The sequence below is a fragment of the Polypterus senegalus genome, chromosome 3 (assembly GCF_016835505.1).
Source record: "Polypterus senegalus isolate Bchr_013 chromosome 3, ASM1683550v1, whole genome shotgun sequence".
Taxonomy (NCBI): Eukaryota; Metazoa; Chordata; class Cladistia; order Polypteriformes; family Polypteridae; genus Polypterus; species Polypterus senegalus.
The window spans coordinates 276,980,365-277,005,155 of record NC_053156.1 but is presented as its reverse complement, the minus strand read 5'-3'; the positions used below and the strand labels follow the sequence as shown (position 1 = coordinate 277,005,155).

General features: G+C 41.1%; 1 protein-coding gene across 1 annotated transcript in view; it reads right to left on the bottom strand.

Annotated features, from left to right (window-relative positions):
• Nucleotides 1-21,964, bottom strand: part of itpr3 (inositol 1,4,5-trisphosphate receptor, type 3) — a 189,352-nt gene extending 167,388 nt beyond the window's left edge. Inside the window, exon 1 of the mRNA XM_039749235.1 lies at nt 21,716-21,964. Coding sequence (XP_039605169.1) covers nt 21,716-21,807 — 92 coding nt within the window. The 5' untranslated portion in view covers nt 21,808-21,964. The remainder of the gene's footprint in view (nt 1-21,715) is intronic.
• Between the last annotated feature and the right edge of the window lie 2,827 nt (nt 21,965-24,791).

The window sequence follows — 24,791 nt, the reverse complement described above, 5'->3', positions numbered from 1 at the left end:
GGTTAACTTCCCCAAAAAAAAAAAACAAAAACAATTTAAACTTTGCTCCATCTCGACTTTTATCTCAGCTTCTGGCATTCATTCTCTCCTTTGCAGAGTTGGCCGAGAAAAAAATATGTGGAGAAAACAAAGTTTCCGATGGAACCCAAAGCGGGGCCCCAGCAAACAATACCAAAAATATCTATGAAAAAAAATCTCATGTTACTCGCGTCACATAATCCACAAAGTCATGCATTCATATGCTCACAACGTCCCAAACACATGTAAAAGACTTCCACAAATAGGAAGCTCCGTGACACGGGATCACACTTTGGAATTGAAGACCTGCCTCTCCTGCTTCTTCATTGGTCAAGAGTCTTGTCTCTTAAGGGTCAATCTATGAGCACAGACTGAACAAATGCATGCTCAGCATTTACATTACACTAAAAACAACTTCACGGCTGCATTACCTGCACATTATTACTGTAAAGAGTGGACGTTATCAACTTGCACATAAAAGGTCACTCAGTCATTTACTAATCCACTTATTCCCGAATAGGGTCGTAGGGTTTGAACTAATTAATTATATGAGAAAGGTGCAACAACCCCAGAATATAAAACATAGCATGGGTTTTACAGATGATATGTGGGCAGAAGATCAGAGCCGGGAGCAAGAAACAAGGACTGCTCTGTGATGTTTAGCTTCTGTGGCACTCAAAGAGGATGATTGTGCCATAAATGACAAGCACAGAACATAACAACAGCTCACTCTGTGATAAAAGAGCTGCCCAGCGGCAAACACATATCACAAAGACTGACCTGGGGTTATGATTTATCTGTGGCTTTTTGCTTTTGTGTATCTTGACACTGAAAATAAAATTTTAAAGATTACTGCTGCAAGAATTATTACAAGAACAAGAAAATATGAACACATAACTCCAGTTCTTAAATCCTTATGCTGGCTCCAGGTTAAGTTTAGGGCAGATTTCAAAATCCTCCTTTTAACATATAAAGCATTAAATGGCCAAGGTCTGGCTTACTTATCTGAACTAATCATGACTTACAAACTTGAGCACACATTAAGATCTCAAGATGCCAGTCTGCTTATGATTCCAAGAATTAATAAAATAACAGCGGGAGGTCAAGCTTTTAGTTACAGGGCCCCTAAACTGTGGACTGGTCTGCCTGCTACTATAAGAGATGCCCCTTCGGTCTCAGCCTTTAAATCCCAGCTGAAGACTCACTACTTCAGTTTAGCACACCCTGACTAGAGCTGCTGATTAACTGTACATACTGCATCTCTGTTGTTAGTCATTAGCACTAAACATAAGAAACGTGATAGTTATAATCTATACTAATAAAAGGCAAAGCCCTCACTCACTCACTCACTGACTCACTCACTCACTGACTCATCACTAATTCTCCAACTTCCCGTGTGGGTGGAAGGCTGAAATTTGGCAGGTTCATTCCTTACAGCTTCCTTACAAAAGTTGGGCAGGTTTTATATCGAAATTCTACGCGTAATGGTCATAACTGGAAGCAGTTTTCTCCATTTACTGTAATGGAGATGAGCTTCAACGCCGGGCGGAGTTTAGTGTGACATCATCACGCCTCCCCGTAATCACGCAGTACATAGAAAACCAGGAAGACCTCAAAAAGCGCTTAAGAAAACATGCATTATATAATTGAGAAGGCAGCGAAACAATAAGAAGCGAGCGAGTGACATATACAACCATATTCATGAGTTCTGCTACTTCAGAAACAAAGCACGATGTAAACCTACACTTTAAATTAAGTTCATAGACAGGCTGCCGCTGGCGTTTGTAATTTAGTGCCTGCCCATATAAGGCCGTCCGTCAGCGGCAATCCAATAGCAAACTGCCACGGGTAAATATTCACGGGTGAAGGACTGTGCTTATGGAGAGGAAGATGAGATGGTCAGGGTGGTGTTTGACACAAACTCAGCGAAACTGCGAGAGAAAGTTTTAAGTGCCAGGACTAAGGTAACATTAAATACAGCCATGGACATAGCAGGAGATGGCACCAGCACAGCTGGGAACCTTCGATGCATGTACACCGAGTGGCTCCGTGAACTGGCGCAGTGCACAGATAAAAGCAACAGTTCCAAAGAGCTGAACAAAACCGAATTACACAATTGAAAAGGCAGCAAAAATATGAAGCGTCTGATAAGCATATTCATAAATCCAGCTACTGCGGAAACAAAGCACACGGTGGAAAAGTCAATGTCCCGCTAAAGGAAGACAGTGTAAAAAACGTGCATGCAGTGTGTCAGGTCTCAGATAAAGAAGAAGGCGAGCTGTTTATTGATGCAGTAAGAAACAATCGATGAATGAAACCTGTCATCTTTACAGCGATTGACAAACACGGAATGTAACTTGAACACAACACATCCTACAAATACGAACCTGATTGAAAGAAATAATGATAATCAAATCCTTGATGACAGCAACACTCAGTAACACTCACAAAACAAATACTGTATATTGACAGTCATGTTACGTTATTTTTAAAATGTTCCCTTTTCTTTTTCTACCTTTTTAACACACTACTTCTCCATGATACGCGGGTATATATATATATATATATATATATATATACCGATCTACATACTCGAATAATGGATACTTTATTCGCCATCAATGATTGTTTTGGTAAAGCCATACTCAGTGTATTCATTAGATGAGCGGTAAAAAGTAAGAGCGAGGGAGGATGACTCATTGAGGCATGCAGGCTGTAGTCTTGCGTCAACTCTATCTGAATTGCGCGATCACATTTGAAAAATATATCTTTTCAAGTTCTATTTAGTCCATATGTGTCAAACTCAAGGGCCGGGCCACATCCGCCCGGCGTGTAATTATATCCGCCCGAGATCATTTTATATACTGTATTATTGTTATTAATGGCCCGGGTATATGAAGCGCTGGTAACACAATAAACTACAGATCCCATAATGCAGCGCTTCAGCTGCCTTGCCGAACACTTAACGCGATAATCAAGTCTACCTTATGATGCTGCAAGTTATTGCGAAGCTAGAGTTATTGCGCACTGAGTTTGCACGGCGCTTTGGTGACTTTGAAGAACAAAAAAAGTCCGTCTACATGCGGCTCGAACCTTGTGCATGTTTGGTAGCACATATCTGTGTGAGAAGCTCTTCTCAGTGATAAAGACTAACAAAACAGCACACAGGAGTCGCCTCACTGATGAGCACCTGCAATCCATCCTGAGAATCTCCACAACACAGAACCTCACACCAAACAGAAACGAACTTGTGGCCAAAAAGATGCCAGGCGTCCAGCTCTAAAATGACATATGAGCAAAGACAACTGAATGATTTGATTTGTTATTGCACGTAAGAGCGGAGTCAACCGTTTTAACAAACAGCGTATTGCACTGATACGAAATAGCTGTGTGTGTATATATGTAGATATATATATGTATGTATATATGTGTATATGTATAGATATGTATATATATATATGTTTATGTGTGTGTGTGTAAATATATATATATATATATATATATATATGACAACAATACTCATCACTCACAACAGTGACAAAACAATTACATTGACAATCAGGTTACGTTATTTTCAAAATGTTTCCTTTTCTTTTCATTGCTTCTTTAACACACTACTTCTCCGCTGCGAAGCGCGGGTATTTTGCTAGTTCATTACTAACCCTCACCTATTCTGTTTCTCTTCTCGGTACACAAATGTGGCACTTGGTCCCACGGCCCACCTGCCAAGTTGTTTGCCTGCCTACTGTAAAGTCATCCCTGATGGAGGATCGCAGGAATCGTGGGAAAGAGGGGTCCTTTTATTGGATTGTCTGGCCCAGTGCTGTTTCAGCTGTGGAATGGCCAAATGGGGGAGGCAGCTTGAAAGATTAGGTCTCCAGGACTCTAAACAAATCCAAATCATATTATGGGATATCATCTACTGTTAAATTCTGCTCCGTACTTCTAAAATTTTTATTTTTATACTGTATTGAGGATTTGTTCTGTTCTGTGTATTGTATTGTCTTGACCCCCTTCTTTTTGACACCCACTGCATGCCCAACCTACCTGGAAAGGGGTCACTCTTTGAACTGCCTTTCCCAAGGTTTCTTCCATATTTTCCCTACAAAGGTTTTTTGGGAGTTTTTTCTTGTCTTCTTAAGAGAATCAAGGCTGGGGGGCTGTCAAGAGGCAGGGCCTGTTAAAGCCCATTGCGGCACTTTTTGTGTGATTTTGGGCTATACAAAAATAAATTGTATTGTATTGTATTGTACTTTCGGTATTCCCGTTATACAATAAATCAGTTCCTTTCCGAGTTCTACGCAATTTGGAGAACTTTAACGATTATTGAGTTTATAAAAATATTAATAGCTAGATGGGGAACTTAGTGTAGTTGCTGTCCCACTTCCATGGTACTGACACTAATTTTATGATAGTATTGTTAAGGAATGCTTTTAAGCAGATCAGAGATATGTGATACAGTACCTGTCAAGTAATATAATCCAAATAATCAGCCACTGTGGCACAATGTCAGAGGCTTCGCTTCAGGCACTGACATACGAGGGTCAATCCTTGTAAGGGCAAGTAAAGGTGTGTACACCTGATGAGCCCCAATTAGGGCAAAACTCACATTGTGTACTCTTTGTATTATTTAGCAGGTACTGTATCATATATATATATATATATATATATATATATATATATATATATAAACTGCTCAAAAAAATTAAAGGAACACTTTGATACACTGGATATCTCTACTGACATGGACTGGGTAATGTGTTAGGAACGAAAAGATGGCACATCGTTTGATGGAAATTAAAATGATCAGCCTACAGAGGGCTGAATTCAAAGACACCCCGAAAATCAAAGTGAAAAAATGATGCGGCAGGCTAGTCCATTTTGCTGAAATGTCATTACAGCAACTCAAAATCGTACTCAGTAGATGGTATGGCCCCCATGTGCTTGTATGCATGAATGACAACTTCAGGGGGAGGGGCATGCTCCTAATGAGACGACAGAGGGTGTCCTGGGGATCTCCTCCCAAATCTAGACCAGGGCATCACTGAGCTCCTGGACTGTCTGAGGTCGGATGGATCGAAACATAATGTCCCAGACTTGTTCTAATGGATTGAGGTCATGAGAGCGTGAGGGCCGGTCAATGGTATCAATTCCTTCATCCTCCAAGACTTGGCTGCATACTCTCACCACATGAGGCCGGGCATTGTTGTGCACCAGGAGGAACCCAGGACCCACTGCACCAGCATATGGTCTGAGAGTGGGTCGAAGGATTTCATCCCGATACCTAATGGCAGTCAAGGTGCCATTGTCTAACCTGTAGAGGTCTGTGCGTACCTCCATGGATATGCTTCCCCAGACCATCACTGACCCACCACCAAACTGGTCATGCGGAACACTGTTACAGGCAGCATAACGTTCTCCACAGCTTCTCCAGACCCTTTCACGTCTGTCAAATGTGCTCAGGGTGAACCTGCTCTCATCTGTGAAAAGCACAGGGCATCAGTGGTGGACCTGCCAATTCTGATATTCTATGGCAAATGCCAATCAAGCTCCACTGTGCCGGGCAGTAAGCACAGGGCCCACAAAAGGACATCGGACCCTCAGGCCACCCTCATGAAGTCTATTTCTGATTGTTTGGTCAGAGACGTTCACACCAGTGGCCTGCTGGAGATAATTTTGTAGGCTATGGCAGTGCTCATCCTGTTCCTCCTTGCCCAAAGGAGTAGATGCCTGTCCTGCTGATGGTTTAAGGACCTTCTACGGCCCTTCTCAGCTCCATTAGAGTAACTGCCTGTCTCCTGGAATCTCCTTTATGCCCTTGAGACTGTGTTGGGAGACACAAGAAACCTTCTGGCAATGGCATGTATTGATGTGCCATCCTGGAGAAGATGGACTACCTGTGCAGCCTCTGTAGGGTCCAGGTATCGCCTCATGCTACCAGTAGTGACACTGACTGTAGCCAAATGCAAAATGAGTGAAAAAACAGTCAGAAAAGATGAGGAGGGAGAAATGTCCGTGACCTCCACCTGTTAAATCATTTTTGTTTTGGGGGTCGTCTCATTGTTGCCCCTCTAGTGCACCTGTTGTTAATTTCATTAACACCACAGCAGCTGAAACTGATTAACAACCCCCCCCCCGCGCTACTTAACAGACCAAGAAGCCCAGAAGTTTCATTGACTTGATGCTATACTCTGATTAAAAAGAGTTCCTTTAATTTTTTGAGCAGTATATACGTTTATTATTGATCAATCTACTTCAAAGCTATTCAGTTTTAATACTAGCAGTGGTAGTTGTTGGAGTCATAGTATTATCACAAGTGTAGAAAACCCTGTTCAAAAAGCATGCAACAAGTTTCACGAACTTGATGCTATACTCTAATTTAAGAGTGTTTCCTTAATTTTTAAGCAGTATATATATACACCGTATAAATTCATTACTTGTTATCCACCAGAGTTATGTTCTGTACAGGATACGTAAACCACAGATTTTGAAGATTTGATCCTATGGGAAAAATGAGCTTAGGCTCAGGAGGAATGCTGGCTTGAGGGAAGAACCAGTGGGAAGGACCAATGGCCTCCTGCTCTCGCCTCTCAAGGTTCGGTAAAGATCCTTCATCTGTTTCCTACTGACAATCTTGTTATGTCTTTTGCTTCCTCTATAGTCAAGTTCGATTGTCTTCTTGGTGCTCTTTCTGAGGCCATGAGAGACCACAGCAGGGCTGATCCGAGAATCTCATTAAACCATCTAATCATTAATAGCAACAGGCAGTGTATGCCATGGGCAGGGACAGTTTAAGATCTCCACTTGCTGGGAATTCCTTGTTTGTGGGTAACAATTGCAAGCCCCAGTCAGGTTCAACAGCTTACCCATACTTCTTAATGCCGTATTTGCTGTATATGTTGATTTATTTAGTGCAGTATGCACAAGTCCGGACATTGAAGGGCATGATAGACCTGTTATTGCTCAATTTCACATGTCACTCATGCATGATAGGCATCTTGGAATTTTTTTTCTGTCACGAACATAACCCTCAATGTCTACCTCTGCCGCATCCTGTGGCTCTCTTATCTGCAGAAGGATTGCTAAGACTGTGAATGTCACGAAACGGGTTGCGCTTTTATAGTAGCCAGCAAGCAAATCTTTATGAATAGTGATATTGAGTGCCAGCCTATGTTGACTAGCTCCTATCAAGAACCAAACGAGCACGGTTAGAAACAAATATAAGCACAAAAAACAGTTTTAACAAATCAAAGCAAGAATAGGAATACTATTATCAAAGATGTGCTATCTACAGAAAATACAAGCAAAACAAGTATGAATGTCAGTGATTGGCTTTTCTCAAAAGGTCAGATACGCTGACCATTTTTCCAACATGGTCAAAACAACACAACAATGCAATATAAAATCTGGCAGTGATCTACAGTCTCACACAAGTAACATCAAAGAGTGTACAGTCTGTAGAGTTATACTTAAATGCACGTCAAAGTGAACATCATCTTTGAAACAGTTTACAAAAATCAAGCAAATGAAACCCACAACTTCACATACAGCAGATCACGTGTATCTTAAATATGCTTCACTTTCAAAAACTGAAGGGTTAGGACAGTTTAGGGTTAAGCCATTAAGTGTCTCTGGTTACATATCTTACTGTAAGTACGATAATTAAAACTTAGAGTGCTGTCGTGTATATTTCAGTAAAAGCTTACTGGCTCTTAATGTGCATGAGCATTGTGATCACTCATTAAAAAATTAACGATAATGATTGTTCTAATCCTACCAGTGGTTTCTGAAATCACCTGCAAACCAATTTAGACAAAAATGAAAATAGAAAATAATTCTCATTTAGTCTCCCACACAGAAGGGCCTTTGAACATGTACAATGCACGGATATCTCACCCTCATAGAGATACACACACATAAGGCGTGCACAGCACCCAACTAATATTACAAGGAAGAGCTCATGCAGTGCCCATTGTACACAGACACAAACGTATGACATACAGTGGGCCTCTGACAAGTGCACAATGTATGACAGCCGCAACTTGAACTGCACAAAACGCATCTTAATGATACCACACACAAGCCATATGAGCAGCACACAAGATACCATAGCATTTCAGCCATAAATACACACACATATTGTATAAAATGAAACCCGATGATAAGACACAGTTCTGGGGTCTTTACTATTTAATATCTATATACTTCCTTTATGTCTAAATCATACACATGGCTTAGACATTCACTGCTATGCTGATGATACCCAGATATGTGTAAAGACATCCACATTCCTTCCACCTCCTGGGATTATTGCCTGCTTGCGTGATATATGTCTGACATCTAATATTTTTGTTTAATTAAACAGTAGAAATACTTTGGATTGTAAATAAATCTCAATTGGCTAAGAAGGATTATTTTATGGGGCAGCATGGTGGCACAGTGGGTAACACTGCTGCCTTGCAGTTAGGGGACCCATGTTCTCTTCCCGGGTCCTCCCTCTGTGGAGTTTGCATGTTCCTCCCAAAGACATGCAGGTTAGGTGCATTGGCGATTCTTAATTGTGCTTGGTGTGTGTGCAACTTACGGTGGGCTGGTGCCCTGCCCAGGGTTTGTGTTGGCTGGGATTGGCTCCAGCAGACCCCCTGAGCCCCTGTAGTTAGGATATAGCGGGTTGGATAATGGATGGCTCATTTTATATTACGTCAAGTATGCGCATCAAGGGTCACCCTCTGAGTTCCTCAAAGAACTGAGAGGGGGCATTGCCGCTAACCATCTTGTCTTCTTCCCCTTCCACAATACAGAGAAACCGCCCTTCCAGGCCTGGGTCATAAACGCTTAATCGTTGGGAAGGAGACATTACTTCTTACCCAAGCAACCAGAGCAAAAGAGTTCCACTCATAGAAAATGACTGACAAAGCCACCACATTATTTTATAGTGTTTTCTGTTTTCTTTGAATGCCATTTTATTTCATTTTTATTTAAAATCTTAAGCTAACAGAGACGGCCGGGTTGGTGCCCCAATATTTACCTGTGTATCAACCAGTCATTCCCTCGGATGACCACAATAAAAGTTGATGGTCTCTGTTCAGGCATCATCTGCAGTTAGAAGTCTAAATCTGACACATTTGATTGTTTCTCTGTCAAGCTGGACTTCGACCATCTTTGGCCTCAGCAGATGCTGACTGTTTAGCCCGTGTTTTTATTATACACAATCTAAGCTGGACTGCTATGCCGTATTGTATGATTCAAAGTCAGTTCTAAACAAACTGGAGTACGTTCTGACCTCTCCTGCTAGGACTAACACCAAGTCCTGGGGGCATATTACACCAACTTTGAAGCAACTACATTGGCTCCCAATTGAATTTTGTGTTCACTATAAAGTACTGTACTTCTGTTAACTTACAAAGCCTTCAAAGACCAAGCTCATTTTTTTCTCTCTGTTCTTTAACATTTGTATGTTCTTCTCTAAGTTAGTCCACTACTTACCATTCCTCGGATTAGTAACAGTACTATGGCTGACAGAGCCTTCAGTGTCTCTGCTCCAACCCAAGAGCTCCAAGAAGTCAAGTTGTTACCAGTTTTTAAAAATGGACTTCAACCTTAATGGTTTGCTAAATCTTTTGTATAATCTTATTTATCATTTTCTATAATTCTTTTATGTGCAGTATTTACTTTCTATTTTTTGCTATTTTTGTCTATGCTATACACTACATCCTTGGGTTTAAAAAAGAATATATATATATAAAATTTATATAAAATCCAACATCTGTCTGTCTGTCTATCCGTTTATCACAAGAAAACTTATTAACGGATTTAGATCGGGTTTTTTTCTAGAATTTGCTTGAACATTCCTGTTGATTTCTCATCGCGTTAAGTATCATAGTTCGCTTGCGGTACTGATTTATTCTCGCTAATCCGATAAAAACACTGCTGGCTGAGGGGAAGGGTGTGGGGCTCTCCTCACTCACACACCAGCCTCCGCTTCTCTCGCCATGTGTTGGAGAGCACTTTGCCTCCTCTTAGCTAGCAATGCCTGTTTGTTCAACAGACATTATCATCTACAGATTGTTAACGTAACGTTTGACGTTTCTGAGAGAGACATCAGAGCTACGTGTGTTTCAGAGAGTAGCTGCTGATTGCCAGAGATATCACGGCCACATAGTTTTCTCCCCACGCGGGGAACGCTCTCCCATCAGAGCAGAACACGATCAGATACAGTGTCATTTGACGTTGGAGTGTACCTATCTTCTACTGGGCCCGAATTACATTTTTGTTTTTATTGATTTTTAAACTTTTTCCCTGTTTTACTACTTTGTGGGTAGAGCCACTGGGGTAAGCTAGTATTCTTATAATATATATATTTATATATATACTAGCAAAATACCCGCGCTTCGCAGCGGAGAAGTAGTGTGTTAAAGAAGCAATGAAAAGAAAAGGAAACATTTTGAAAATAACGTAACATGATTGTCAATGTAATTGTTTTGTCACTGTTGTGAGTGATGAGTGTTGTTGTCATATATATATATATATATTTACACACACACACATAAACATATATATATATACATATCTATACATATACACACATATATACACACATATACATACATACACACACATATATACATATATACACACACAGCTATTTCGTATCAGTGCAATACGCTGTTTGTTAAAACGGTTGACTCCCGCTCTTACGTGCAATAACAAATCAAATCATTCAGTTGTCTTTGCTCATATGTCATTTTAGAGCTGGACGCCTGGCATCTTTTTTTGGCCACAAGTTCGTTTCTTTTGGTGTGAGGTTCTGTGTTGTGGAGATTCTCAGGATGGATTGCAGGTGCTCATCAGTGAGGCGACTCCTGTGTGCTGTTTTGTTAGTCTTTATCACTGAGAAGAGCTTCTCACACAGATATGTGCTACCAAACATGCACAAGGTTCGAGCCGCATGTAGACGGACTTTTTTTGTTCTTCAAAGTCACCAAAGCGCCATGCAAACTCAGTGCGCAATAACTGTAGTAAGCGGTAAGTGTTCGGCAAGGCAGCTGAAGCGCTGCATTATGGGATCTGTAGTTTATTGTGTTACCAGCGCTTCATATACCCGGGCTTTAATAACAATAATACAGTATATAAAATGATCTCGCGGGCGGATATAATTACGCCGGGCGGATGTGGCCGCTGCCCTTGAGTTTGACACATATGGACTAAATAGAACTTGAAAAGATATATTTTTCAAATGTGATCGCAATTCAGATAAAGTTGACGCAAGACTACAGCCTGCATGCCTCAATGAGTCATCCTCCCTCGCTCTTACTTTTTACCGTTCATCTAATGAATACACTGAGTATGGCTTTACCAAAACAATCATTGATGGCGAATAAAGTATCCATTATTCGAGTATGTAGAGCGGGATATATATATATACATATATATATACCAGCGTATCGCAGCGAGAAGTAGTGTGTTAAAAAGGTAGAAAAGAAAAGGGAACATTTTAAAAATAACGTAACATGACTGTCAATATACAGTATTTGTTTTGTGAGTGTTACTGAGTGTTGCTGTCATCAAGGATTTGATTATCATTATTTCTTTCAATCAGGTTCGTATTTGTAGGATGTGTTGTGTTCAAGTTACATTCCGTGTTTGTCAATCGTTGTAAAGATGACAGGTTTCATTCATCGATTTGTTTCTTACTGCATCAATAAACAGCTCGTCTTCTTCTTTATCTGAGACCTGACACACTGCATGCACGGGTTTTTTTACACTGTCTTCCTTTAGCGGGACATTGACTTTTTCCACCGTGTGCTTTGTTTCCACAGTAGCTGCATTTATGAATATGCTTATCAGACGCTTCATATTTTTTGCTGCCTTTTCAATTGTGTAATTCGGTTTTTGTTCATAGCTCTTTGGAACTGTTGCCTTTTATCTGTGCACTGCGTCAGTTCACGTGAGCCACTCGGTGTACATGCATCGAAGGTTCCCAGCTGTGCTGGTGCCATCTCGTGCTATGTCCATGGCTGTATTTAATGTTACCTTAGTCCTGGCACTTAAAACTTTCTCTCGCAGTTTCGCTGAGTTTGTGTCAAACACCACCCTGACCATCTCATCTTCCTCTCCATAAGCACAGTCCTTCACCCGTGAATATTTAGTGGGAGTTTGCTATTGGATTGCCGCTGACGGACGGCCTTATATGGGCAGGCACTAAATTACAAACGCCAGCGGCAGCCTGTCTATGAACTTAATTTAAAGTGTAGGTTTACATCGTGCTTTGTTTCCGAAGTAGCAGAACTCATGAATATGGTTGTATATGTCACTCGCCGCTTCTTATTGTTTCGCTGCCTTCTCAATTATATAATGCATGTTTTCTTAAGCGCTTTTTTGAGGTCTTCCTGGTTTTCTATGTACTGCGTGATTACGTGGGAGGCGTGATGATGTCACACGAAACTCCGCCCCCACGGCGTTGAAGCTCATCTCCATTACAGTAAATGGAGAAAACTGCTTCCAGTTATGACCATTATGCGTAGAATTTCGATATAAAACCTGCCCAACTTTTGTAAGGAAGCTGTAAGGAATGAACCTGCCAAATTTCAGCCTTCCACCCACACGGGAAGTTGGAGAATTAGTGATGAGTGAGTGAGTCAGTGAGTGAGTGAGTGAGTGAGTGAGTCAGTGAGTGAGTGAGTGAGGGCTTTGCCTTTTATTAGTATAGATAATATATATATAAATACTAAATTTTGACCATCTGTCTGTGACCATCTGTCACGAGATTACTCGTAAACTACTGGGATTTTGGTCTTGAAAGCTTATGACTTGATACGTTCTGGAAATCAGAAAACTTAAGGGAGCAGCATCCACGGCAAACTGACCTCTGCTTGAGGGTTTATTAGGGCAAAGTGATCAGCTAATGAAGTGACATGATGGAAAGGAAAAAAAGACCAGCGACATTTGCTGAGTATCAAGCAAATCACACAGGCCAATGATGTGAGAGAGAACACTATAATAGGAAGAAGAACAAAATAAAGATGATGAAGAGCAGTGCCATCTCCTGAGCATCAAGTGCAGGGTACAGAATGAAGAAACGACATGGACGGAAAAGTTGTGATTGTTAAATACATGTAAAGAATTCATAACGAAGTGTGTGTATTTATATGTGTTACTGTTCTTTATATCCTATTTGGAATCATTTTGTCAACTTTATATCAACCAAAAACGTGACAGCAGATGTTCAGGAAGCTGACTTTGCGGATTTTTTACTTCAATTAGGTAATGGTGAACTTAACATAAGTTTACAAATAAGTGACATTGCTGTGGTCATTCCACACATCGGTATCCTTGAATATATTTAAGGAGAAGATGATCTTTGACATTTAATTAAGGGCACTTTTGGGTCCTATATTAATGCTGAATTAGTACATGAAATTAAAAGCAACGTCATCCTGCCCTAAGAACAATAACTGCTTTGACATTAACACGCGCATCATATATGAACTGATGGACGGTGAGGAGAAGGCATACTTCAGTACAGTTGGTATTACTTCTGAAGACAAAAATAGTCAACTTAACTCCCCATTAAATTCATTAAGTCTTTAACACCTTCAAGACTGCCAGCTCACAAACTTTTAGGAACAATCGTCACGATCCTTTAGATGCATTAATGGCGATTGTCCCAATGTGGCTGGGGGGGTGACCCAGCCGGACACCTTCCTCAGACCATGTGGGGGCGACCGCTCTGGTTGCTATGGGGACCACAGGTACAGGGCTTTGAAGCTCAACCCTGTAGGGGCCCGGGGTCACCGCCAGGTGGTGCCCGGATGCCATGGGAGCCCTGGACCTCGGCACTTCCGCCACACCTGGAAGTGCCGGGGGGAAGATGAGCAGGGACACATGGAATGCTTCTGGGGATGCAGCCAGCACTTCTGCCACACCGAGGCGTGTCGGTGGGAGATTGCCGAAACACACCTGGCGCACATCCGGGTACTTATAAAAGGGGCCAACTCCCTTCTTGAGATGGCTAGAGTCGGGAGAGAAGAGAGCTTGGTGGAGAGGAGTGGATAGATGGATAGATGGATGGATCTGAGAAGAAAGGCATTATATGATAGATAGATAGATAGATAGATAGATAGATAGATAGATAGATAGATAGATAGATAGATAGATAGATAGATAGATAGATAGATAAGATAGATAAGATAGATAAGATAGATAGATAAGATAGATACTTACAATATACGAGGGTGAGTCAAGCTAAAGTTAGAAAATGGGATTTATTAGAAAATAGAATGAACCTTAACAAAACTGATCAGGGGCCTCATGTATAAACGGTGCGTACGCACAGAAATGTTGTGTAAGAAATTTTCCATGTTCAAATCGCGATGTATAAAACCTACACTTGGCGTAAAGCCACGCACTTTTCCACGGTACCTCGTACCTTGTCGTACGCAAGTTCTCCACTCGGTTTTGCAGACTGGCGGCACCCAGCGTCAAAGCAATGCTATTGTGTGATTACTCATTATTTTCCTGACGCGGCTTTATAAATACACTGAAACAAACCGCATATTGTTTATTATTGTAACGCATCTGATTGTAATTAACTTGTAACAATATAATGGTCCAGGGAATAGCCATAGTATTCCAAATACAATAACTGCTTTAGCGTTGTTACTCTCACTGCACCTTCTTCTTTCAGCTCCTCCCGTTAGAAGTTGCCACAGCGGATCATCTTTTTCCATATTACTCTCACTGCACCACTCGGAGTATTTATATCACTGTATCTGAGTGTGAATCACAGCAGCAGGTGATCGGAAAGAGAATTATCGGTATACAGCATCAGGCACGCGCTACCTCAGCCACGGCAAAACATTTCAAAGCCTTTCCTGTACAGACCTGGCGGTTCAGAAACAGTTTCATCCCAAGAACTATAAACGCACTTAATCATTGCTCCTTGTAGAACTGTTTGTACTTATAAGTACAATTACCTCACTGTAAACTTGCACTACAGTTATAATATTGCACAACCTGAGCCACTTTATAAAGTGCGTATTTACATATGATGACAATATCATTTTTAAGATGAAATGCAGCAAAATATGTTTATTATATTATACAGGTAAAATTTTAACTTCATTTAAATAATCTATATTCTTCACTGGGATTGGCGTGAAGGATAGAATAATTAAACATGTGCTACGAAGATATTTCAATGTTCCTTAAACCTTTTAAAGAATCAGCGCTCTAAGTTTACAGATGGCTTAACATCTATTACAGAGCTGATTGTGTGGCAATCGGTTACTTGGGGAAAGAAAAGCAAGAACTGCATGGGTGGCCACGCCAATATATATTGAGTATAAAACAGAAAGAGAAAATAACGTCACAGCTAAAAATGCAGCGGCAAATTTCGACAAAAGTTAAATGCTTGTGTCATGAGCATGAGGCGGCTATGCAGTGTCCGCAATGGACGTGGCTATCCACTGTGCATAAGATACCTCACTGACATTGGCGGGCGAAGGAGCCACCGATTCTTTTTCTGCCCAGTGCCACCACAAACCTAGAGCCATCCCTGAGTACTGCTGCAATAAATTATTTCATCGATGGTCGTGCACAATCGCTGCGCCATGAAACCCATGTTTAATAACGTGCTTTAACTCTTAATGATATCACGTATACATCTCAGTATTTTAGTTATTCAGAGAGCTGTATTATCACGAATGTAATGGATTCTGTGTACAGTCGGAGGAAGAGAGCCGGTTTAAGAAGCAAGTAGTGATTCACACACATAGATCACATAGAAGATCAAATACAAAACAAAGCATTTAACGTGCTACTTTAATTACGATGTGATTTGAGAAACTGGTGAAGTAAATGATTTTAAGATAACGTTTATGATGTTCTACTTTAATGACAAAATAAACTACATGATTAAAGTGGAAATTTCGAGATTGAAGTTGACATTTCGTGCTTTTTTTCCCCACTGTGCCATTTTTTTCTCTGTACCCTAAAAAGCTTTCATATGACACTCAAGACGGTAGGCTACAACTCGGCTTTTCACGGAGACTGATATCTAAACTTTCAAGTTTCTCCAACACGCTATGTCACTCGATCAACTTCCTTTTGTTGATTATACCACGTTTAATTAAACAAATAGTATTTTTTTCCTTTGCCTCCACTTGGTATTCGCTGAAATTCTTATATTTCCCCCCGTGCTTTTCCCGTTGTCTTTTCACAGAAGGCTGAACTTAAGGGTGATTTATATTGATTTGCATATTCAAAGAGGCGTAATTCTGGGAGGAGTTGGGGCGTTACATAAAGCGCGTGCACGAGCATTAGTTTTCACGCTGATCGGGATTTATGTAGCGGAAGAACGTGGAAGTTGGAGTACGCACAGATTCCTGCATCTGGATTTTTCTGTGCGTAAGCACATTTCGGCTTTTGTGCTTACGCCATGTTATAGTGCGAGTTCTACGCATGGCGTTATGCATGAGGCCCCAGGTCATTTCTCAATGTGATCTCCACCCTTCTCAATGATCTTGCGCCATCTGCCTGAAGGTGCCTGGATTCCTGCAAAATAAGGTTTTGCCTCGTCCTCGCTGCCACTCGTGCCCCCGGGTTATTGTCAAACACTACCTGCCAAGGGGTACTACAGCCACTAGTGCAGGTTACCGTGCCCTGCTGGAGACCAATGTGAGGCCTGCTATTCACAGGCTCCTGTCAATCATGGAGAATCCACTGCATCCACTGAACAGGATCATCTCCAGACAGAGGAGCAGCTTCAGCGACAGACTGCTGTCACCGTCCTGCTCCACTGACAGACTGAGGAGATCATTCCTCCTCCACACCATGCGACTCTTCAATTCCACCCGGGGGGGTAAACGTTAACATTATACAAAGTTATTGTCTGTTATACCTGCACTTTTATCACTCTTTAATTTAATATTGTTTTTTATCAGTATGCTGCTGCTGGAGTATGGGAATTTCCCCTTGGGATTAATAAAGTATCAATCTATCTATCTATCTTATATAGTGTCTTTCCTATCTATCTATCTATCTATCTATCTATCTATTTATCTATCTATTTATCTGTCTGTCTGTCTGTCTGTCTGTTCGATCCAAGCGGTGGGGACTGCTGTCTCAAGGACTCCTTTTGCTTGCCAGCCCACACACTGCTAAGAACACCAAGGCTTGTCTGGAGTGTGGGGTATACAGGACAGTGCCAAGACAAATACAGTATACTACACCGGATACCTCGCCATGATGCTAGAACTTCAATTCCAAAACAATATGTCACGGTATAAAAAATGCTAATGAAAACAAAAAGAAGTGATCTGCAAATTCTATTCACCCTGCACTATACTAAAAACATGATAACAACGTATCATTTTATGTTTTACACTACTGAATTTAATTTTTTTTTGAAAATATACACTGATGTCAAATGTGATCATGCTACACAAAAGTTGGGACAGTCGAGTGTTTCCCATTTCTATCAATCACATTAAATGTTTGGCCATTGGGGACACAAGTTGGTGAAGTTTAGCAAACAAAAATGTACCCCATGCATCCATTGTGCAGGTCTTCAGTTACACAATTGTAAGGGGCTGTTCACTGCTGTAAGTGCACCACAAATTCTCAGTCGGAGACATGTCAGGACTGCAGGCAGGCTACTCTCGTACCCACACTCTCTGTTTACCAAGTCTTGTAATCCGGGCAGAACATGGTTTGCAGTTGTCCTGCTGGGAAATGCAAGGAAAAGATGCCATCTGGAAGTGTTGCTCCAAGGTTTGTACGTATTTTTCTACATTAATGGTGCCCTCACCGATGCCATGGGCACTGACACACCGCCATGCCATGACAGATGCTGGCTTTTGGGCCTGACATAGGTAACAGCTTTTCCTCTTTGGTCTGGAAAACTGTTTGACAGGTGAACTCGTCAGACCTCAAATCACGATACTTTCCATACCAGATGAAGTCAGCAGCCCGTTCGGACAGCATTGACGTTTAGCTTCTGCTTTGCACTGTAAAGCCTTAAGTTACATCTGTGGATACACCGGCAAAAGGTGTTGAGTGACAAAGATTTACTGCAGTTTTGTCATGATATTCATTACAGACAGTGCATTCAAAAGTGGTTTTTGGCCTTGCCTTTTATGCAACGAGATCACAGATTTCTTGAATCACTTAATTATATTGTGCACAGTACAGGGTCAAATGCCCCAACACCCAACTGATTTGTCGTTGGGTGACGTTCTTCTCAAAGTGGTGGATTGTTCACTAACACTTCTGTTGATAAACTGGCAGAGCCTCAATCCATCGTTGCTCCTGAAGGACTAAGCTCCTTATATACTAGAACACCCGTTTCACATCACATGTTTAACATCGCCTTGTCATTTCAACTTGTCACAATTTTATCAGCCCTAAACTACCCTGTCCAGATTTTTTTGGAACATATTGCAGGTATCAATTTCAGAATAAACATATATCTTCAAATGTCAATGCAGTTGATTAGGTAAAACGTGATATACCAGGGGCCTCATGTATAACGCCGTGCGTAGAACTCGCACTATAACATGGCGTAAGCACAAAAGCCGAAATGTGCTTACGCACAGAAAAATCCAGATGCAGGAATCTGTGCGTACTCCAACTTCCATGTTCTTCCGCTACATAAATCCCGATCAGCGTGAAAAGAAACGCTTGTGCACGCGCATTATGTAACGCCCCAAATCCTCCCAGAATTACGCCTCTTTGAATATGCAAATCAATATAAATCGCCCTTAAGCTCAGCCTTCTGTGAAAAGACAACGGGAAAAGCACGGGGGAAAATATAAGAATTTCAGCGAATACCAAGTGGAGGCAAAGGAAAAACATACTATTTGTTCAAATAAACCGTGGTATAATCAACAAAAGGAAGTTGATCGAGTGACATAGCGTGTTGGAGAAACTTGAAAGCTCAGATATCAGTCGCCGTGAAAAGGTGAGTCGTAACCCACCGTCTGAGTGTCATATGAAAGCTTTTTAGGGTACAGAGAAAAAAAAGGCACACAGTGGGGAAAAAAGCACGAAATGTCAACTTCAATGTCGAAATTTCCACTTTAATCACGTAGTTTATTTTGTCATTAAAGTAGAACATCATAAACTTCATCTTAAAATCGTTTAATTAGTCAGTTTCTCAAATAACATCGTAATTAAAGTAACACGTTAAATGCTTTGTTTTGTATTTGATCTTCTATGTGCTCTATGTGTGTGAATCACTACTTGCTTCTTAAACCGGCTTTCTCTTCCTCTGACAGGACACAGAATCCATTACATTCGTGATATTACAGCTCTCTGAATAACTAAAATACTGAGATGTATACGTGATGTCATTTTAATGATGATAAGAGTTAAAGCACGTTATTAAACATGTGTTTTACAGCGCAGCGATTGTGCACGACCATCGATGAAATTATTTATTGCAGCAGTACTCAGGGGCGGCTCTAGGCTTGATGTGGCACTGGGCAGAGGAAGAATCGGTGGCTCCTTCGCCCGCCCGTCAGTAAGGTAGCTTATGCACAGTGGATGGCTACGTTCGTTGCGGACACTGCATAGCCGCCTCGTGCTCATGACACAAGCATTTAACTTTTGTCGAAATTTGCCACTGCATTTTTATCTGTGTCGTTATTTTCTTTCTGTTTTATATTCAATATATATTGGCGTGGCCTCCCATGCAGTTCTTGCTTTTCTTTCTCCAAGTAACCGATTGCCACACAATCAGCTCTGTAATAGATGTTAAGCCATCTGTAAACTTAGAGCACTAATTCTTTAAAAAGTTTAAGGAACATTGAACTATCTTCGTAGTACATGTTTAATTATTCTATCCTTCACGCCAGTCCCAGTGAAGAATATAGATTATTTAAATGAAGTTAAAGTTTTACCTGTATAATATAATAAACATATTTTGCTGCATTTCATCTTAAAAATGATATCGTCATCATATGTAAATACGCGCTTTATAAAGTGGCTCAGGTTGTCCAATATTATAACTGTAGTGCAATTTTACAGTGGGGTGATTGTATTTATAAGTACTAACAGTTCTACAAGGAGCAATGATTGAGTGCATTTAAAGTTCTTGGGATTAAACTGTTTCTGAACTGCGAGGTCTGTACAGGAAAGGCTTTAAAACGTTTTGCCGTGGCTGAGGTAGCATGTGCTTAATGCCGTATACCAATAATTCTCTTTCCGATCACCTGCTGCTGTGATTCACACTTAACAGCTAGCCTAGAATTAATACATTTTATATACATTTTAATTTCTGTCAACAGTGTTTTAAATTATTTAAAATTATTTTATATTAAATATTATTTGAAATGAAACATCTTTAATTTCAATATTTTTTCATTTAAGGCTATCCTATATTTTAATAAATTTTCATTTTAAACTATTTATTTTGTATTAAATTACACAATATTATTTATTATTTTTTTTTAAACTGCTCCTTATACAGCAGACACACAAAATTTGTAAGCAATGTGGGCTAAAGTCACTTCGGAGGCCCCACAAAGATTAGGGACCCTAAAGTTTAAGTGTCATTAGTGTCATAGCAGATCTGCCCCGATGGCTCCTTTGTAGTCTAGAAACGCAGGACTGGTGGTAGTGCATCAAAGGTAATCACACAAGCAAGAAGATCCTGAGCATGGCAAAGGCACTATATAAATAAAATGTTTTATTACTATTATTATTATTCACAAAGCTGTGAGTGGCACTAGGCAAATAAAGGCGCCAAAGTGGTTCTTTAGAGTCACGCCATAAGGAATCTTGTTGCTAAAACAATCATGAAGGCTCCTGAGATAACCTTTTACTTACTTTTACTTAGACCTGTAATAGGCTCAGTAAATAGATGATAAAGCAGGGCCGTCTTAACAGCATCATAGGCCCCCAGGGAAAGTGGTGCGCTGGGGCCCCTGTTTTGATAGCAACACCGAAATATTGTGGGCCCCTGTGCTCTTGGGGTCCCCAGTCAGCGCCCATGGTGCCCATACGTTATGACCGCCCTGGATAACAGATTTGTGGGATACCACTGTGTTTCCTGCATACAATAACAAACTCATTTAAGCTCTTCTTGATCCTGTTAGCATCTTGCCTGGTAGACTACTATATATTACAGGTTTCTATTTATTCTACATGTTAGAAAACTTTCAAAGAACCAATTATGTACCCAAAGAACGTTTCTCAGGACAAAATGGTACTTTGCCAAGCAATGGGTCTACGAGAAACCACGCAACCCTGTACACTGCCATTAAAGTGCCAGTGTTACTAAAAGCATGTGTGACTTTGCGCTGTGAATGTAAACCTTGTTCATATCTGAATCCTATTTACACATCCAGTAAAAGGCTTTAGGTAAACTGAAAGGCTGTCCGACGGAAGCCATTCTCTAGACACTGTAAATCAACTACGAGAGCAGAGCATACCAATTCGGTCATTTTCACTACTCCGTTGATCCTACCCTGCTGCCCCGCAAGTCTTCGCACGCCGGTTCATTACAGCTGCCAGGGCAGCGGAATCCTCGCACGGCTTAGCTGTGAATGCTGATCGGTAGCGGAGGCGTATTCTTTCTTTCTTTCTTTTTCCAACACCTGTTAACAACCAGCGCCCGCGCCCATTGAAAGAGTTCGTCTTATGGAGAATAGTAACGGCACTTGAACACTCCCGTGTGTCGGGTACTCATACTTACCCCAGAGTGCTGATGAATCCATTCACGGAGCCTTCGGCATAAAGGGACACGATGTCCCCGATGTGCAAAAAACTGGACACTTCCGACGACATGGCATGGGCACTCCGCAGCGCTCAGTCAGTCAGTCTCCTAGCACGGCAAGCGAGTCCTTTGACTCTTTAATTGAGATGTCCGTGTTTATGAGATACAGTGTAGGCACACCTGAGCTGCAAAAAAAGTAAACCAGGAAGTAAGACAGAAATGAGCGACTGAAACAAGAGTCAAAGTGCCGGGGAGGAGTGGTAGACAGAGTTTATGCAAATTGTGCGCACTGTGTCCGTCCGGTTGCAGAAATTAAAGAGACCAATCAGCAGAGCGGAGTAGCGCGCTAAGAAATCAGCCAGCCCTCCGATGCGGGAGTCCCGATTGCACACAAACGGAATAAATATGTAAGTAAGTTAAGTGTGTGAGTGACAGCAGTCAGTGAAAGTGACCGACGAACTGCGGGTTTGACTGATACCAGTTTCTTTGCCAGCCAATTCTTTTATCGTGAGAAACAATTTGAATAGCAAACGTAAACAAACTGTTTTGCCATTAAAGAAACTCACTGTTAGCTGTTAAAATATCAAGCACCTAAAGTATATTTAAGACAGCATGTTAATCGTAAGCGATATCTCAATAGGAAAATATAATCTTCCACACATTCATTTTTGAACTCTCAGAATTGAGAGGGCGAGGTCAGAGCTCCTGTCAATCGAAGGGACCACTCACGTACAGCAGTACTCGCAGTCCGATTTCAATCTTTTATATACTTGCTTCATGGCCGCTGCACAAAGTCTTAAAGCCAATTGGTTGCTGTGACCTTAAACCTCATTCTTTTACTACACACACTCTAGCGCGTTAGTCCAAAAAACTGTCAATATGTACAAAGCGTGGGTGGCGTGGTGACGCAGTGGTAAGCGCTGCGATCTCAATGATTCAGCGTATTGATTCTAAGTGCCATGCCTTGAAACTACCCATTTGAAGTTTGCACATTCCTCCCATGTTTGTCACAGTATTATTCCAGGTATTATCATTAAGTATGGATGGATATTTCAGACACAAAATAATTCATTAATTAATAAATGCAAGTGGTAGCACTGCTGCCTTGCAGTAAGGAGGCCAGTGTTCACGTCCCGAATTCTCACTGCTTTCTCTTTGCGTGTTCTCCCCATCTCTGCATGGGTTTCCTCCCACAGTCCCAAGACAGTGGATTGGCAATGCTAAATTGGCTCAGGTGTGTGTGTGTTTGTGTGTGTATGTTCCTCTGTTCAGGGGCTTGTGCCCAGTGCCTGCTGGGATAGGCTCCAGCCCCTGCCCAAACCAATGACTCCGCTCAGGATTGAGCAGGGCTTTCAAAATGGTATGGTAAAATAACCAAGATAAATAAATGGGGGTGGCATGGTGACTCAGTGATAGCACTGCGGTCTCAAGGATTTGCCGTATTGATTCTGACTACCACGCCTTGTGTTTGTCCATGTAGAGTTATCACATCCGCCCCATTTTTCTCAGAGTTTCCTTCCAGGTACTACCATTTATTATGGAGGATTTTTTAAGACAACATTAAATAAACAGGTTGAGTTGGCACCCTGCCCGGGGTTTGTTTCCTGCCTTGCGCCCTGTGTTAGCTGGGATTGGCTCCAGCAGACCCCCATTACCCTGTAGTTAGGATGTAGCAGGTTAGATAATGGATGGATGCATAAATGGGGTAGGTACAGCAAACAACTGTCTCAAGGATTTACCATATTGATTCTGACTACCACACCTTGCGATTGTCCATGTAAGTTTTGCACATCCTACCCTGCATTTTTTTTTGGATTATATTGATTTTAATAACAAATAACATTCTATACAAATAAGTCAAATTTTACAAGACTTGGTTCAAAACAAATCAACCCCCACCAATGAGAAAGAGAGCTAGGCCAGCAGAGTAAACCTTTAAGCTAGTAAAAATAAGCAAACAGATAAATTAATAAATGAACAAAAATAAATAGAGTAAAAAAAAAAAGGAAAAAAGAGGGGAGGGAACCTGCCTCCTCAATTAAATTGCTTAGTCTAAATGCAGGGGTGTCAAACTCCGGTCCTGGAGGGCCGCAGTGAATGCAGGTTTTCATTCTAACCATCTTCTTCATTAGTGACCTGTTTCTGCTGCTAATTAACTTCATTTGCCTTCATCTTTACTGACTTCACTCGGGCCCCTTGGTTGTCTCTTCTTCCATAATTAGCAGCCAAACAATAATGAGACCCAAAACAAGCCGCCACATGACCAGCTCACCTGTGCCCATCACACAATTTCTGAAAATAAAGAAAGCCGGAGGTCTCAGTAAGGTTAATCTCTCAGGTCGCCGAAACATTTTGACTTTGTTCTTAGAAAAAACAGAAAATCAATAGTTTTGGAAATGTCTACTGTGGCAGAATGAGAGCAGCAACAGGTCACGGAATTAAATAATGAGTTTAATTAACAGCAAGAATCGGCTTCTCATTAAGAAATTGGTTGGAGTGAGATTGGTTGGCATTTGAAGTCCCAATTTAGCTGGTCAACTGTTGGCTCGTTTCACATCTCATTTCTATTTGGCTGTCATTTAATGAAGAAAAGAATTAATTCAGAGGGCTGAATCTTTAAAAACATGGCTATTAAAATGAAGGGAGAAGGAGTTAATTAGCAGTAAAAACTGTTCACTGATTAGGAAAAGGGTCAAAATGAAAACCTGCAGCCACTGTGGCCTTCTAAGCTTGGAGTTTGACATCCGTGGTCTAAAATGTTATTGATTAGATCCTGCCAGGGTTTGAAAACGTTTTGTGCAGATCCTCTAAGTGAGAATTAGATTTTTTCCAATTTCAAATAATATATAACATCAGTTACCCACCTACTTAACAGAGGTAAGTTAGGATTCTTCCAATTGAGCAAGATAAGCCTGCGTGACAATAGTTTAGTAAAGGCAATTACAGTTTGTTTGTCCTTCTCCACTTTAAGCCCCTCTGTGAGCCCACCAGACACAGCTGTTAGTGGATTAGGAGGGATTGTGACACCCAGGCTGTGTGATAGGCATTTAAAGAT